The sequence below is a fragment of the Thamnophis elegans genome, chromosome 1 (assembly GCF_009769535.1).
Source record: "Thamnophis elegans isolate rThaEle1 chromosome 1, rThaEle1.pri, whole genome shotgun sequence".
NCBI classification, from domain to species: domain Eukaryota; kingdom Metazoa; phylum Chordata; class Lepidosauria; order Squamata; family Colubridae; genus Thamnophis; species Thamnophis elegans.
This window is the reverse complement of record NC_045541.1, coordinates 183,973,270-183,985,803: the sequence shown is the minus strand read 5'-3', so window position 1 is coordinate 183,985,803 and position 12,534 is coordinate 183,973,270. Positions and strand designations below refer to the sequence as shown.

The 12,534-nt window shown below is 44.2% G+C and overlaps 1 protein-coding gene across 1 annotated transcript; it reads right to left on the bottom strand.

Moving 5' to 3' along the window:
* Positions 1 to 524: 524 nt before the first annotated feature.
* Positions 525 to 11,632, bottom strand: LOC116506987 (vomeronasal type-2 receptor 26-like). Its single transcript, XM_032214892.1, has 7 exons — positions 11,609 to 11,632; positions 10,951 to 10,961; positions 9,739 to 10,030; positions 9,148 to 9,258; positions 4,415 to 4,633; positions 3,438 to 3,567; positions 525 to 1,429 (listed from the first exon to the last, which is right to left on the bottom strand). The coding sequence occupies exons 1-7, from the start codon at positions 11,630 to 11,632 to the stop codon at positions 525 to 527; spliced, it is 1,692 nt and encodes a 563-aa protein (XP_032070783.1).
* Between the last annotated feature and the right edge of the window lie 902 nt (positions 11,633 to 12,534).

The following is a 12,534-nucleotide window of genomic DNA, read 5'->3' as shown; positions in this document are numbered from 1 at the left end:
GCACCAGAGGAAGCCTCCATATACTTTTCAAGGGTAGCCTCAGATGGACTTTTCAAACAAGAGATGACTGGTACCTGTATGGGGCACCCTTTAAAAATCCTCCCCAACACTCCCACCTCCCTTTGCATCTGACCCACCTAGAAGTTTTCGGAAAAGTCACTGGGCTGCATAATTGTTGATGTGAGGTCATGTCACCTTCAAAACCTTAGATGGGATATTCTGAAGAGACGAATGATATACCTCTTCCATCTGCTGATGTTAGAAATACAAAACCTTCATGCCATTCAAAGCCATAGTTTTAAATTTAAAAAACTTATAAAGTAATACATCTTTTCTATCAAGGTATACTTCCAAGTTGATCACTGGAGCCTCACTGAAGACAACAAGGGGAAATGAAAAATGAAAGATTATTAACTGATATTTTATGGTCACTAAAATCATTTGATTACCAATTATTTAATATTCATTATTTTTGACAAATGTGATAAAAAAATCAAAATAAAAGTTTCCAATTCCTGCACAAATCAGAGATTCTTGCGCCTCATTATATTTTCTCTCTGATTCATATCAGGTCTTAGTAGAATAATATAACATTTGGAAAAAAAGATACAAACCAAGAGACCAGCCCCAGAAGCCAAGATGGAGAAGATCTCCACGGCCACCATGGACTTCCCTTTGGTGCTCAGGTAAGTGGGGAGGAAGCTGATCCAAACACTGCAAAAGACCAGCATGCTAAAAGTAATGAACTTGGCTTCATTAAAGCTATCAGGCAATTTCCTAGCCAGAAAGGCCACAGTGAAACTGACAAGAGCCAGGAAACCCAGATAAGCAAGGACAACATAAAACATTGAAGTTGAGCCTTCATTACATTCCAAGATGGTCTCTCCTACTAAGGAGTGGAAGTCCAAGTTGGGAAATGGAGGAGAGATTATCAGCCAGGTAACACAAAAAATTGCTTGGATCAGGGGACAGACTAAGACAATGGAGTTAGTCAATGGTTTTCCTAAGAGTTTCCTTGACTTGTTCCCTGGCTTGGTGGCCATGAAGGCGAGAACCACCATGATAGTTTTTGCCAACACAGAGGAAACTGCAAGGGAAAAGAGGATGGCAAAGGTAATTTGTCGGATGAGACAGGTGAGCTTCCTGGGTTGACCAATGAAGAGGAAGGAGCAGAGGAAGCAGAGCAGAAGGGAGATCAGGAGGATGTAGGTGAGATCTCTGTTATTGGCTTTCACAATTGGTGTGTCACGATGCTTAATGAAAACTGCTAAGACTGCCAATGTGATCATGGAGAGAGAAAGAGTGAGAGACACTAAAGTGTATCCCAGGGTCTCTTGATAGGAGAGGAAGAGGAGCATCTTAGCAATGCAGTGGCCCTTGTCCTTGTTGGGATACTGATCTTTTGGGCAGGGGTCACAGCGAGCTGCATCTGAAATCAAGAAATGAAATCTTTGAGCATTATTTCACCCTCGTTATTCCTGTCTCCTTTTACATGGGGCAGCCCTTGAAGAGTATTCGGAGACTTCAACTCGTCCAGAATGCAGCCGCGCAAGCGATTGTGGGTGCACCTCGGTACACCCACGTTACACCTATCCTCTGCGAGCTGCACTGGTTATTGATCAGTCTCCGGATACGCTTCAAGGTGCTAGTCGTAACTTATAAAGCCCTTCATGGTATTGGATCTGGGTACTTGAGAGACTGCCTGCTGCCAATTACCCCCCAAAGACCCATTAGATCTCACAGGGTCGGCCTCCTCCGGGTGCCATCTACCAGCCAATGCCACCTGGCTATTACCCGGGGCAGGGCCTTCTCTGTGGCAGCTCCGGCCCTCTGGAATGAACTCCCCGCAGGGATTTGAACCCTCACCTCCCTCCAGGCCTTCCGAAAAGCCGTCAAAACCTGGCTTTGCTGGCAGGCCTGGGGGTGAGGTGTCCCCTCCCCTCTCGACATGTATGGTTGTGCAACTGTTGTTTACTTTTATTATTTGTATTCTGTTTTTATGTTCCCCTTTTTCCCCTTGAATTGTTCGCTGCCCTGAGTCCTCCCAGAGAAGGGTGGCATACAAATAATAAAATTCTATTCTATTCTATTCTACTATGGCATGACTAGCCCCTTTCTGCTATCGCAAATCCACGAAGGAATAGATGGAACAAATCACTCAGCGTTTCATGATGGATGAAACAAGGCAATTATTTTTATGTTATTGTTGATGCTTCAACTAGTTTAGCCAGAGACAAGGATGTGTTCATATATATAGGGCACTTCCATGACTATTATGGCTTTCAGTGAGAGAGAGATTGCCATTTCTTGATTGCAGTGGGGAAGGAGGAAATAATGATCTAAAACAGGAGTGTCAAAGTCACATCATCACAGCGGCATCACATGATGTCTTGGGACTTTCCCCCCATTCTGAAACCAGTTATGGGCATGGCCAGCAGGTGATGCATCTGGTCCATGGGCTGATACTTGGACAGCAGTGATCTAGAAATACCGTAGCACTATTGACTCGAGTTCTTTGATTTGTAGTTCAAATCTGTTGATTCTGATTTTTGTTGTTCTTGAGGAGAGAGTTAATAGCAACAGCAATAGCACTTAGACTTATATTCTGCTCCACAGTGTTTTACAGCCCTCTCTAAGTTTTTTACAGAGCCAGCCTCTTGCCCCCAACAATCGGGGTCCTCCTTTTAGCCACCTCGGAAGAACAGAAGGCTGAGTCAATCTTGAGCCTGGTGAGATTTGAACTGCCAAATTATAGGCAGCTAGCAGTCAGCAGAAGTAGCCCACAGTACTGCACTCTAACCATTGTGCCACCATGGCTCATGCATATGGTTAAGAGACAAGGATAGATGTATCTCCTGTTCCTCTGAAAGGTCTATTAATTTCAGAGGTGATTGACAGTGTTGATAGAGGAAGCATACCCTAAAGGTTAAAAAACAAACTGAAATACAACTTTTTTAGGAAAACAGTGGCATCTCATTGGTATGTGTCACTACCCTGCATTAAATTCTTGTGAAATGACAAGGTTGGTTGACCTGTGGTGTCAGGACAAATTATATCAATAAACTGAGAGATTCTGTTGTAAAATATGAATACTTTGACAGATGTTGATCCTAATAGGAGCCTCGGTGGCATAGTGGTTAGAGTACAGTATTACTTCTGATGACTGACTGCTGACTGCAATTTGGCAGTTCAAATCTCACCAGGCTCAAGGTTGACTCAGCCGTCCATCCTTCCAAGGTGGGGAAAATGAGGACCCAGATTATTGGGGGCAATATGCTGACTCTGTAAACTGCTTAGAGAGGGTTGAAAGTGCTATGAAGTGGAATATAAGTCTAAGTGCTGTAGCTATTGCTAATAAAAATAGCAATGAAGTTAAAATTGTGATTTAATGATTGACTTTCTTCATCCTGGAAGATCTGATTTGATACGTGAGCTACCTGTTTGATTAGAAACGGTCCCTTCTGGACAAGGAGCACATTGGTAGCAGCAAACAGGCTCGCCCTCTGGAACTCTTCTCCTCTCTCCTGCCTGGCACCTCTTCATGACACACCTGGCAAAGGGTACCTCCTACAATAGAAACAGGGAAATGGTTTAGCTGCCACAAGCTATGAACCTGCTTTGTTTGTCCAATTCCACATTTTTATTTCAATCGAAAATATGAATTCAAAGGAAATGATTCCCCTGAAACAAAAAAACAGCTCCTTGTTGATTGAGGTCAGCAGCATTCCGACCCATCAATGGATGCTGGAGATTGGAGCTTGGACCTCCGCATGCAAAGGAGTGTTTGTGACATTAAGCTACGTCTTTGGTGAAATAGTAAATGATGAAGATCCAACTGGACAGCGTGAGGAGTCAGTGGAGGAGTGTGAGGTGTGATCAAAAGAGAAACAGGAGGAATGTTTGTTAATTGAGGGAACCTTGAAGTACATCATTCTCAGCAAACTTTATCAAAATTTCTATGGCAACATAACTGATATGCTTCTTTTAATTAAGATTAATTCTTTCTTGAGGTCAGAAATAGCAAAAAGGTAGAGAAGTAACTTGACTCCTTCTGTCAGTAGGAGTCCCTCCCATTGTTTACTTTGATGTATACTGATAAATCCTGCAGTGAGATTTGATTCTTGGTTTGGGGGTCTTGTGTTTGATTCCACAGGGGGAAAAGTCCACTGAAATCATTTTTGCCCACCATAATGGCATCCTGACCTTCAAGAAGTTCTTCCCAATATCAACTCTTTCTCAACCTGACACAAATCAGAGATGAAATGCGTTATGTGCAAATCAGATTTTTCACCAAATGGCTGCCATATTTTATGATCCAAGAGAGCCATTTTTCCAGTTAGAAGGACATTCTGCATCCCAAGGAGAGGAGAGAACGAATCTTTCCTTGGTTTTATAACGTTGCCTTTCAACTCACCTTTGTGGGCCAGACGATTGCATCAGAGTTAATAGTGAAAACTTGATCTGGGGGAGCCCTAGGATTGATTTGCCCAACTTTCACCAGAGCCATTGATTTATTGTGAATGGAAACCCAGTTGAGAAGATCATAACTAGCAGATCCCAGCCCATTTTCTGAGAAGGAGACTTCTTCTCCCACACTGTTGTTGAACCTGACATTCCTCAAATAGGGAAGAAGCTGAAACAAAGGAGACCTTCAGAAATTGGAGCAATTTGCTGAAAGCCACACATGACAACATGGCTCCCACCATTCTATCATGGCTAAGATGACCAGACGTCCCAATTTTCGCGGGATGGTCACGCTTTCACACAATTTGTCCCATGTCCCAGAGCGTTCTTAAAAAGTCCCGATTTTTGTGACTGGACCTGGAAGTAAGCCTGCCCCACCCCCATCCCTGTATACTTGTCCCAGCCGGCCGGTATTTTGTCCCTTCTGTCTCCCCATTGCTCAGAAAAGCAACTCTGGGAAGGTCCTTTGCTAGCAACCAGGTTCTAGAACACCTGCCGCCACCAAAGGACCTTCCTGGAGTTGCTTTTCTGAGCAACGGGGAGACAGAAGGGACGCAATCTCCTTTCATTGTCCCTCTGCCTCATTCACTCGTTCAGGCAGCAGAGAACGAAAGAAAATTGCATAGCCGAGGACAAAGGAGCCTGCAGCCTCCTTCATTCAAATGTTCAGGCAGCGGGGATGGGGGGGGGGCTTTCTCGCAAGCCTTCTTTCTCTGAAGCCGCGCCGGATTTAGCAAACTGGGCAGCGCATGCCTTTGGGATTGTGCAGCAGCCGAAGATTGCTTGGTTAAAAAGGAGGAAGAGGAGGCTCCACTAGTCCAGAGCCCATTCACGGGGGCAGGGATCCCCCGACACACACACACACACACACACACAGGGAGGGAGGAGAGACAGAGAGAGAGACAGAGACACACAGAGAATGACAGAGAAAGAGAGAGACAGAGGGAGGGAGGGAGATAGAGGCAAAGAGCCACAGACAGAGAGAGAGACAAACAGATATATATACAGGGGGGGAGAGGGAGAGGGAGGGAGTGTTTATGCACAGAAGGGGGATTTAAAACTTCAGAATGAATCCAGGAAGAGGGAAGAGATGGAGGACCATCTTTTCACTCCGATTTATGAGCCCCCAGCTGTTAGTGACATAGGAGGAGGACAAAGGAAGGGGTTGCATTTTTGTCAGGCTGAAAGAAAGCTCATTCTGCTCATTTTAAAGAAGTCCTGTTCTTTTTTTTTTAAGCACGAAAGGAAAAATCTGCAAAAAGCCCGGGGAATGTTCCTTGCAAAGCATCATGGTTGCAGAGAATGCAAATGAAGGTGCTTATCTCCCCGCCCAGCTATCCTTGTATTCAAATCGGAGTCATGCCGAGTCCCATTCAGAGGGTGGAGGGATGCTGTGCTTTTTTTGTTTTGTTTTACCTATATTCTCACAATCATTCAAAGGTTGGTTTTGTGCTACAAGGATCTTTCTTTGTTTCTTTCCTTGTCTGAGGTTCCAATTGCAGTTGCTTCGGATTAAAGCACCGTTTCTCATTCCTTGCAAAGGGCAGGGCTGCCTCTCCTTGCAGCACCCTCAGTTGCAAAATGTTCCCCTGATTTTGTTTATAAGTTCGCAGCAATGCGATCCAACAAATAGGAAAGTTTTAATAAGATTTTCTGACTTTATTTGGTCTCTGCTGCCCCCCCAACCCCTCCGAAGGAGAGAGTGGGAAGGAGAGGAAGGAAGAAGGGAGAGGGGAAGGAAAAGAAGAAGGGAGTGGGGGGGAGAAGATGGAAGGAGAAAAGATGGAAGGAGAAAGAATAGAAGGAGGAAGGAGAAGGAGGAAGATGGAAGAAGAAAGGAAGAAAAAGAAGAAGGGAGGGAGAAAAGAGGGAAGGAGGTAGGAAGAAAAGGGGAAGAGAGGGAAAGAGAGGGAAAGAGCAGAAAGACAAAGAGGATGAAGTTGATAGGCAAGAGGAAGGAGGAAGGAAGGAAGAAAGAAAAAGGGGAGAGAGGAAAGAAGAAAAGATGGAACTAGAAAGGAAAAAAGGGAGGGAGGGAGGAAAGGGGAAGACAGGGAAAGAGCAGAAAGACAGAGAAGGTGAAGGTAGATAGGCAGAAGGAAGGAAGAAGGAAGAAATGGGAAGGAGGGAAGGTGAAAGGATGGAAGGAGGAAGGAACAGAAGCGAAGAGGAAGAGAGAAATGGAAAGAGCAGAAAGTCAGAGAAGGTAGATAGGCAAAAGAAAGGAAGCTGAAAGAATGGAAGGAGGAAGGGAGTGAGTGAGGAAAGAAGAAAGGATGGAAGAAGAAAGGAAGGAAGAGAGGGAAAGAGCAGAAGATGGATAAGCCCCCCCCCCCGGTCAATGGTGTCCCTCTTTACCAATCTGAAAATCTGGTCACCTTAATCAGGGCCCTCATTCTAGCAGATGGGTTTATGTCTGAGAAGTTCTACCTTTGAGATTTGAGCAGTCAGGGGTAACACCAAGTGCTACTTCCTCAATAAAAGACAAAATGCCTTTGAGACTGGGAATTTGTATCAAGGCTTCTTCAACCACTTTGCATAAAGATTTTAATGCCAAACTCCAAATTTCATTGTTTGGTTTTCTTCATGTTTTACTTGACTCTAAAGGTTTTAAAGTCTTTGCATGTAAATTTGTCTTGCGACTGATAAATACATTTTAGGAATGATTCAATGATTACTTTAAAAAGAGAGTGGCATGGTGGCCTAGAGGTGAAGATGCTTGCCTCTCACTTCAAAAGTTGAGAGTTCAATCCAAGGCAGCAACAGATGTTTCTCTATCAGGGCACAAAGAGAAAATATCTGCTGTGAACTCTGCATAGCAGGGGTGGGTTTCAACCGGTTCGCGGCGGTCCCTGCGAACCGGTTGGTCGGCGAACCCGGAAGTAAGTAACTTCCGGGAACGGCGAAGGGCCCACCCGCGCGCCCGCGCTCCTTACCCGGTTTTGACAAGTTTTGTGCTTCCATGCATGCACAGGACGCATGCGCAGGACGCCTGCGCAATCCTCCAGGAGCAGCTGGAGCATCGCACAGATGCTAGTAGGCACTCGTGCACCGCACGCGTGTGCGAGAACGCCGCCAGCCCCGTTCCAACCGAACCGGTTGGAACGGGGCGAGAAACCCACCCCTGCTGCATAGGCATAAGGAAGGGCATCCAGCCAACAAATTATCTGCTTTATTCAGATGTCCTGACTCCCCCCAGTAAAAATGATTAGAGAAGGAAAAAAGATTTCTTTCAAAATGGTCTGTAATTCTCCTGACTTTTTATCATAGACAAAGAAAGAAGAATGCAGGAACCAGAGCCATAGTGGAACACTTGTTGGAATGCAATATTTCAGGCAAACTCTTCCCACTGCCATGAGTTTGATCCTGACTGGTTCCAGGTTGACTCTGCCTTCCATCCTTCTGTGGTCGATAAAATGAGGACCCAGATTGTTGGGGGCAAGATGCTGACTCTCTAATTCACTTAGAGAGGGCTGTGAAGCACTGTGAAGCAGAAATTAAGTCTAAGTGCTATTCCTATCTAACTAAGTGGGGCCATGTGGAAAGAATTAGATACCCTGGGTTGCCTCTTCAATGTCCAGGAAGGTCCACAATTTAGCCTTGATTGAAAAAAAGTGTGATGAATTTTAGACCTGGAACAGGTTGGATTCAGCAAACATACTGAGTGAAACTGAGGTGGTTCAAGAAATGTGCCCACACGACTTAAGGTTCCCTATTGAAGCTTCCTCCACAAACACATCCAGATTATCATCCTGCTCTGGGCTGACACTTCCTCCATGAAATGGTCACCTCCTGAAACCTCCAGGCAGCCATTGAGGTTTTTTTAGTATCTTCTATGCAGATATTTCCTCTAAGGATCTTATGGAAGACTGGTTTATTTCTGTTTTCTCCCCTCTCCCTTTTCAACCAAATTTTACATAATTCATATCATTGTTTATATTAATTACCATTCTAACCAGTTATGATGTGCTGTACATTGATCTTGTGGCATACAGAACTTTCACAAGTAATTCAAGAAATACATATGGGAAAAATCCTCTCTTAAGGTCTGTGGATGGAATAAAAAGTCACAGAGATTACCTGCCATGACTGGAGATTTGAGATCTTCTTTCCAAGCCTCATCATGGCTGGTCGGGTTCCTGGTCCATGTATTGCATGTAATGCATGTGAGAGAACATAAACGGCATTGTAGATATTGTAACTTCCACCAATCATGCTTGTTTCAAACAAGGAAGATGGTAAATCTTGTAAGTTCTCCTTCCCTGTACAGTTTTTCATCCCCTCTGGATAATATTTATTTGGTCCATAGAACCGGCAGACAAAGACTTTTTCCCACCAGAATGGCAGAAACATGTCCCCTTGTGGGTTCAAAGGGTCTAAAGACAGGAGGAAATGGCTGAATTCTGAGATATCCCCACTGTGTTCCCTAAAATGCAACGCCCCATGTAAGGGCTTTAGAGATTGCCATACATCAAAACCTTCATGTATAATATGTTTCCAAGATGAAGTTAGGATCCAAACATTCTGAAATGATCTCCTCTCATGAACTACTAGAAAATAGAGAACCCCCTGAAAAGTTAGAATAGTTCCAGTGTCTCCAAAGAAAACAATGATGTCAACTTTTAGCCATATTTTGGAATCAAAAAAGATCTGGACAACAGGGTCACCAGAATCATATTTCACCTTTTGAGTGAAGGCCAGGCAGATCTCCTTCTCCTTCAGCAGTGGCATCAGACTTGAGACGAAATGTTCTCCGCTGTCATCATCAGAGGCCACCAGCCCAACCCAGTTCCACTGGAAATGCAGGAGCAGCTGGACTAAACCCACACACTGAGAAAATTCCTTGGGATTAATCCGGAAGAAGGAAGGATAAACTCTTCTGTCTTCCCAAGTGGATTGAAAGCCATCACTGAACTGGAGAAAGTGAGAATCTTCTTCAAAAGACAAAGCAAATTTTGATGGTGACTTTAGGGGTCCCATTGTGTGGTTTAGTGACCTCATCAGTCAAGATGAGTCATTTTTGGAGATACAATGCTTCCCTTCGTAGGACAAGCCATCAATTAACATATTTGCAGAATTGTGACATGTCAGAATCCAAAGGAACAAACCATCAACCAACGTTGATATTAAAATGAATCCATGTATAGAATCTCCAGCTCATATACTATTATTGTCCTACCTCCTACCCCCAAACACCTTTGGTGATATGTTTGCTTCTGTGAGTTCATCTGTTTTTTGTCTATTCCACCACTGTATCTAAAGAAGCCCCCTTACCTGTGGGACCTTGAAGATGCTGAAAATGGAGGCCATCTTCTTTGAGGATTTGGCATTGTCACCCCCGATGACAGAGAGCAGAGGGTCCTTCCAGTCACATTTATAACCTAGAACCATTTGGTCACGTGTGGAGAGCAGAAGGAGACTGATTAAAAAAATCCTCGTCTCCCACTGGAGATTGTCATACATGTGGAAGCCCAGGGTGATGTTGGGGAGGAGAACCAGATCTTTGTTGATTTCTGTGACTGCAAATACCAAAGCCAGGAACAGCTGGTAGTTGTTGGGGATGGGGCTATAATGAGAAAAAGACATTGTGAACCATAACAGAAAAGCTTGTGTGTGCTGGGGAAGGTTGCCTTGTCTTTGATCTTTGTGGGGTTTTGCTTGGAGCAGGAAGTCCCAATTATTAATAGGGTTCCTTTTAATAAAATATTTCAGCAGCCTGGATGGATTCGTGAGACAGGAGAAAAGTTTGTCTCTGCCTATCAAGGACCATTTTATATCCTTCTATCCTGCCTCCCTTCTTCACTTTTCTCTGGTGGCTGCAACCCATCCCAATTTCTCCTCTAGCAATCTAATCAAATGAATTCTGTGTTGGAGCATCTTCTTCAGGTCTAACAACCGCAGCTGGGAACAACACTTCAGTTAGTTGTCAAAGCAAAGATTATTCATGCACACTGCAGATTCCAAGATTGAGTTTTGTGTTTTTAATAGTACCCAACATAGGAAAGCTCTGAGATTTGAACTACACTAGGATATTGAAACATCAGTAGAACAAATAGTTTTGAGCAAACAAAGCAAGCAATCATGTAAATTTGTTTCCTCCAGAACTTACTAAGGTTCAGTACCAAAATGAAATGGGTTGTTTTTAAAGTCTGGTTGAAAAGAAGGAGAATAGGCTCCAAAGGGCAAATTCCCACCAATAATGAAATCACCATGCTTGTAACTGTATTCTTCAAACTTTAAACGTTTTGGCAGCACATATCTGGTTTGCATCCTCACAGCAGATGTTGGAGAAGTTGGAGGCAGAAGCCAAAAGAGCAGGAGGAGGAGGAGAGGCAGCCCAGTCATTCTTCTCACTTTCCCTGCTAGAGCAAAAATCAAGATTTGTGCAGAAGCTGAACTTGAAATCACAGCAGTGTTAGCACCTTGTCTGCTCATGCCACCTGAATGGCCCCAGTGCAACTTTCTATCAAATGTGCTTCTTCCTACCTGTGTTTGGGCTGCGACCAAAGAGAAAATTGAGTCAGTTGAGTCTCACCAAAACTAGAAGTTGGATCTTTCCAAGATACAAAAAGATCTCTCTCTCTCCCTCTCTCCCTCAACTCTGAAAAATCAAAGAATATTTGTAAATCAGGTTTTACCCTGGAAGGTTTTCATAGGTGGAAATTCATAGGGGATACATTAAAAATTACTGTTCTTATGGTAATTGCAAGGAAACGCAATTGTCCTACCCATGTGGCACTAGACTTTTTTTTGTGCACCAGAAAGAGAAAAACATGTTTCTGTCTCTTATTGCTATTCCACAGAGCAGAAGGACTTGGGAGACAAGAGAAACTTGGGTGTTTGACCTAGATGAAGCAGCCCATGTAAACAAGACAGAGTTTGACTTTTGCCATAGTTTGTTTGGATAGGTTGAGTTCTAATGGACAGGGTGGCACATGGCCGTCAGTTGTACAATACTAAGTGCAAGTAATAATACCAAGAAACTAAAGGCTCTTATATTTTTTTAGAAATAGGCAGATGTTATGCTAATTTAAACCCCAGAGCAGCAGTGCTGGGTTCCGGGCAAACCGGTGCCTGCCAGAAGCAGCAGCCACCATACCGGAATGGTGCTTTGGAGGCCTGCTCACCCACACTCATTCCTTACCTGCATTTTGGACAACTGGGCCATTTGCTCATGCATGTGCAGGGTATGACGCTTGTGTGACACTCCACCGAGCAGCTGGAGTGTCGCAGGCAGTGGATGTGCATGCATGTGCAGCACGCATGTCTGTGGTGGATGCCCGGCCCCATCGCAGCGGTTTTAATAATCACAAGCTTTGTTCTTTTCTTTATGACTTAGATGCACTCCGCCCAATCTCTCTGTCACTTGAGTGGGCCATTAATATTTTAAATAAGTATTTAAAGACCGATCACTCAGCCTGATGGAGGACTTCTTGAGAACAGAATAAGAGCTTCTCTCAGGTGAACCATTCTGCTCTACACCATTCTTCAGTCCTCATCCTTTGTGGTTTGAACCAGGAAGGGTTGCCTTTCCTTGAATGACAAGCATAATATCCAATCATCACCCTATGAGGCAACTCCTGCATTTGCAGTGTCCCAGAGAGATGATAGGTGCCCCATTCTACACCTTCCTCCTCCTCCTTTTCCTCATGCATGTTGTGTTCATGCCATCAAGCAGGGTAACCAGCTGGACCACCTAGAAAGGTTCGAGATTGGAGACCTGGCTGGGCTCTGGTTCCATTCAGGAACAGTTTCAGTCTGTGGTGGTGGAAGGTGAAAGGTCACCCCAGGGGGCTCTGCTATGTGGAGTGCTTCAGGGTCGACCCTCTCTCCCCCTCTCTATCCCTAAGCATTCTTGTAAGTTCATGAAACATCTAAGACTGTCACACAATGTTGCCTTCCTTCCTCTCTGCCCCAGACTGAACAATTTTGTACTATTCCATTAATTCACACCCATCAATCCATCCCCATAATAATCTGAGAGCATGAAAAATAGCAGGGACAGGAAACGATACCTTAATATCCACATTGCATGGCCTTGTTTATTTATGAAGCACATTTATCTAGTCA

Bases quoted from the DNA above. Each gene is read 5' to 3' on its own strand.
- LOC116506987 (XM_032214892.1), bottom strand. From the start codon at position 11,632: ATGGCCCAGTTGTCCAAAATGCAG. The intron at 4,634-9,147 runs GTGAAATATGAT...CCTTTGTTTCAG, and splicing joins GCCTGGCCTTCACTCAAAAG to CTTCTTCCCTATTTGAGGAA. The intron at 1,430-3,437 runs GTAGCTCACGTA...TCTTGATTTCAG, and splicing joins GACCGTTTCTAATCAAACAG to ATGCAGCTCGCTGTGACCCC.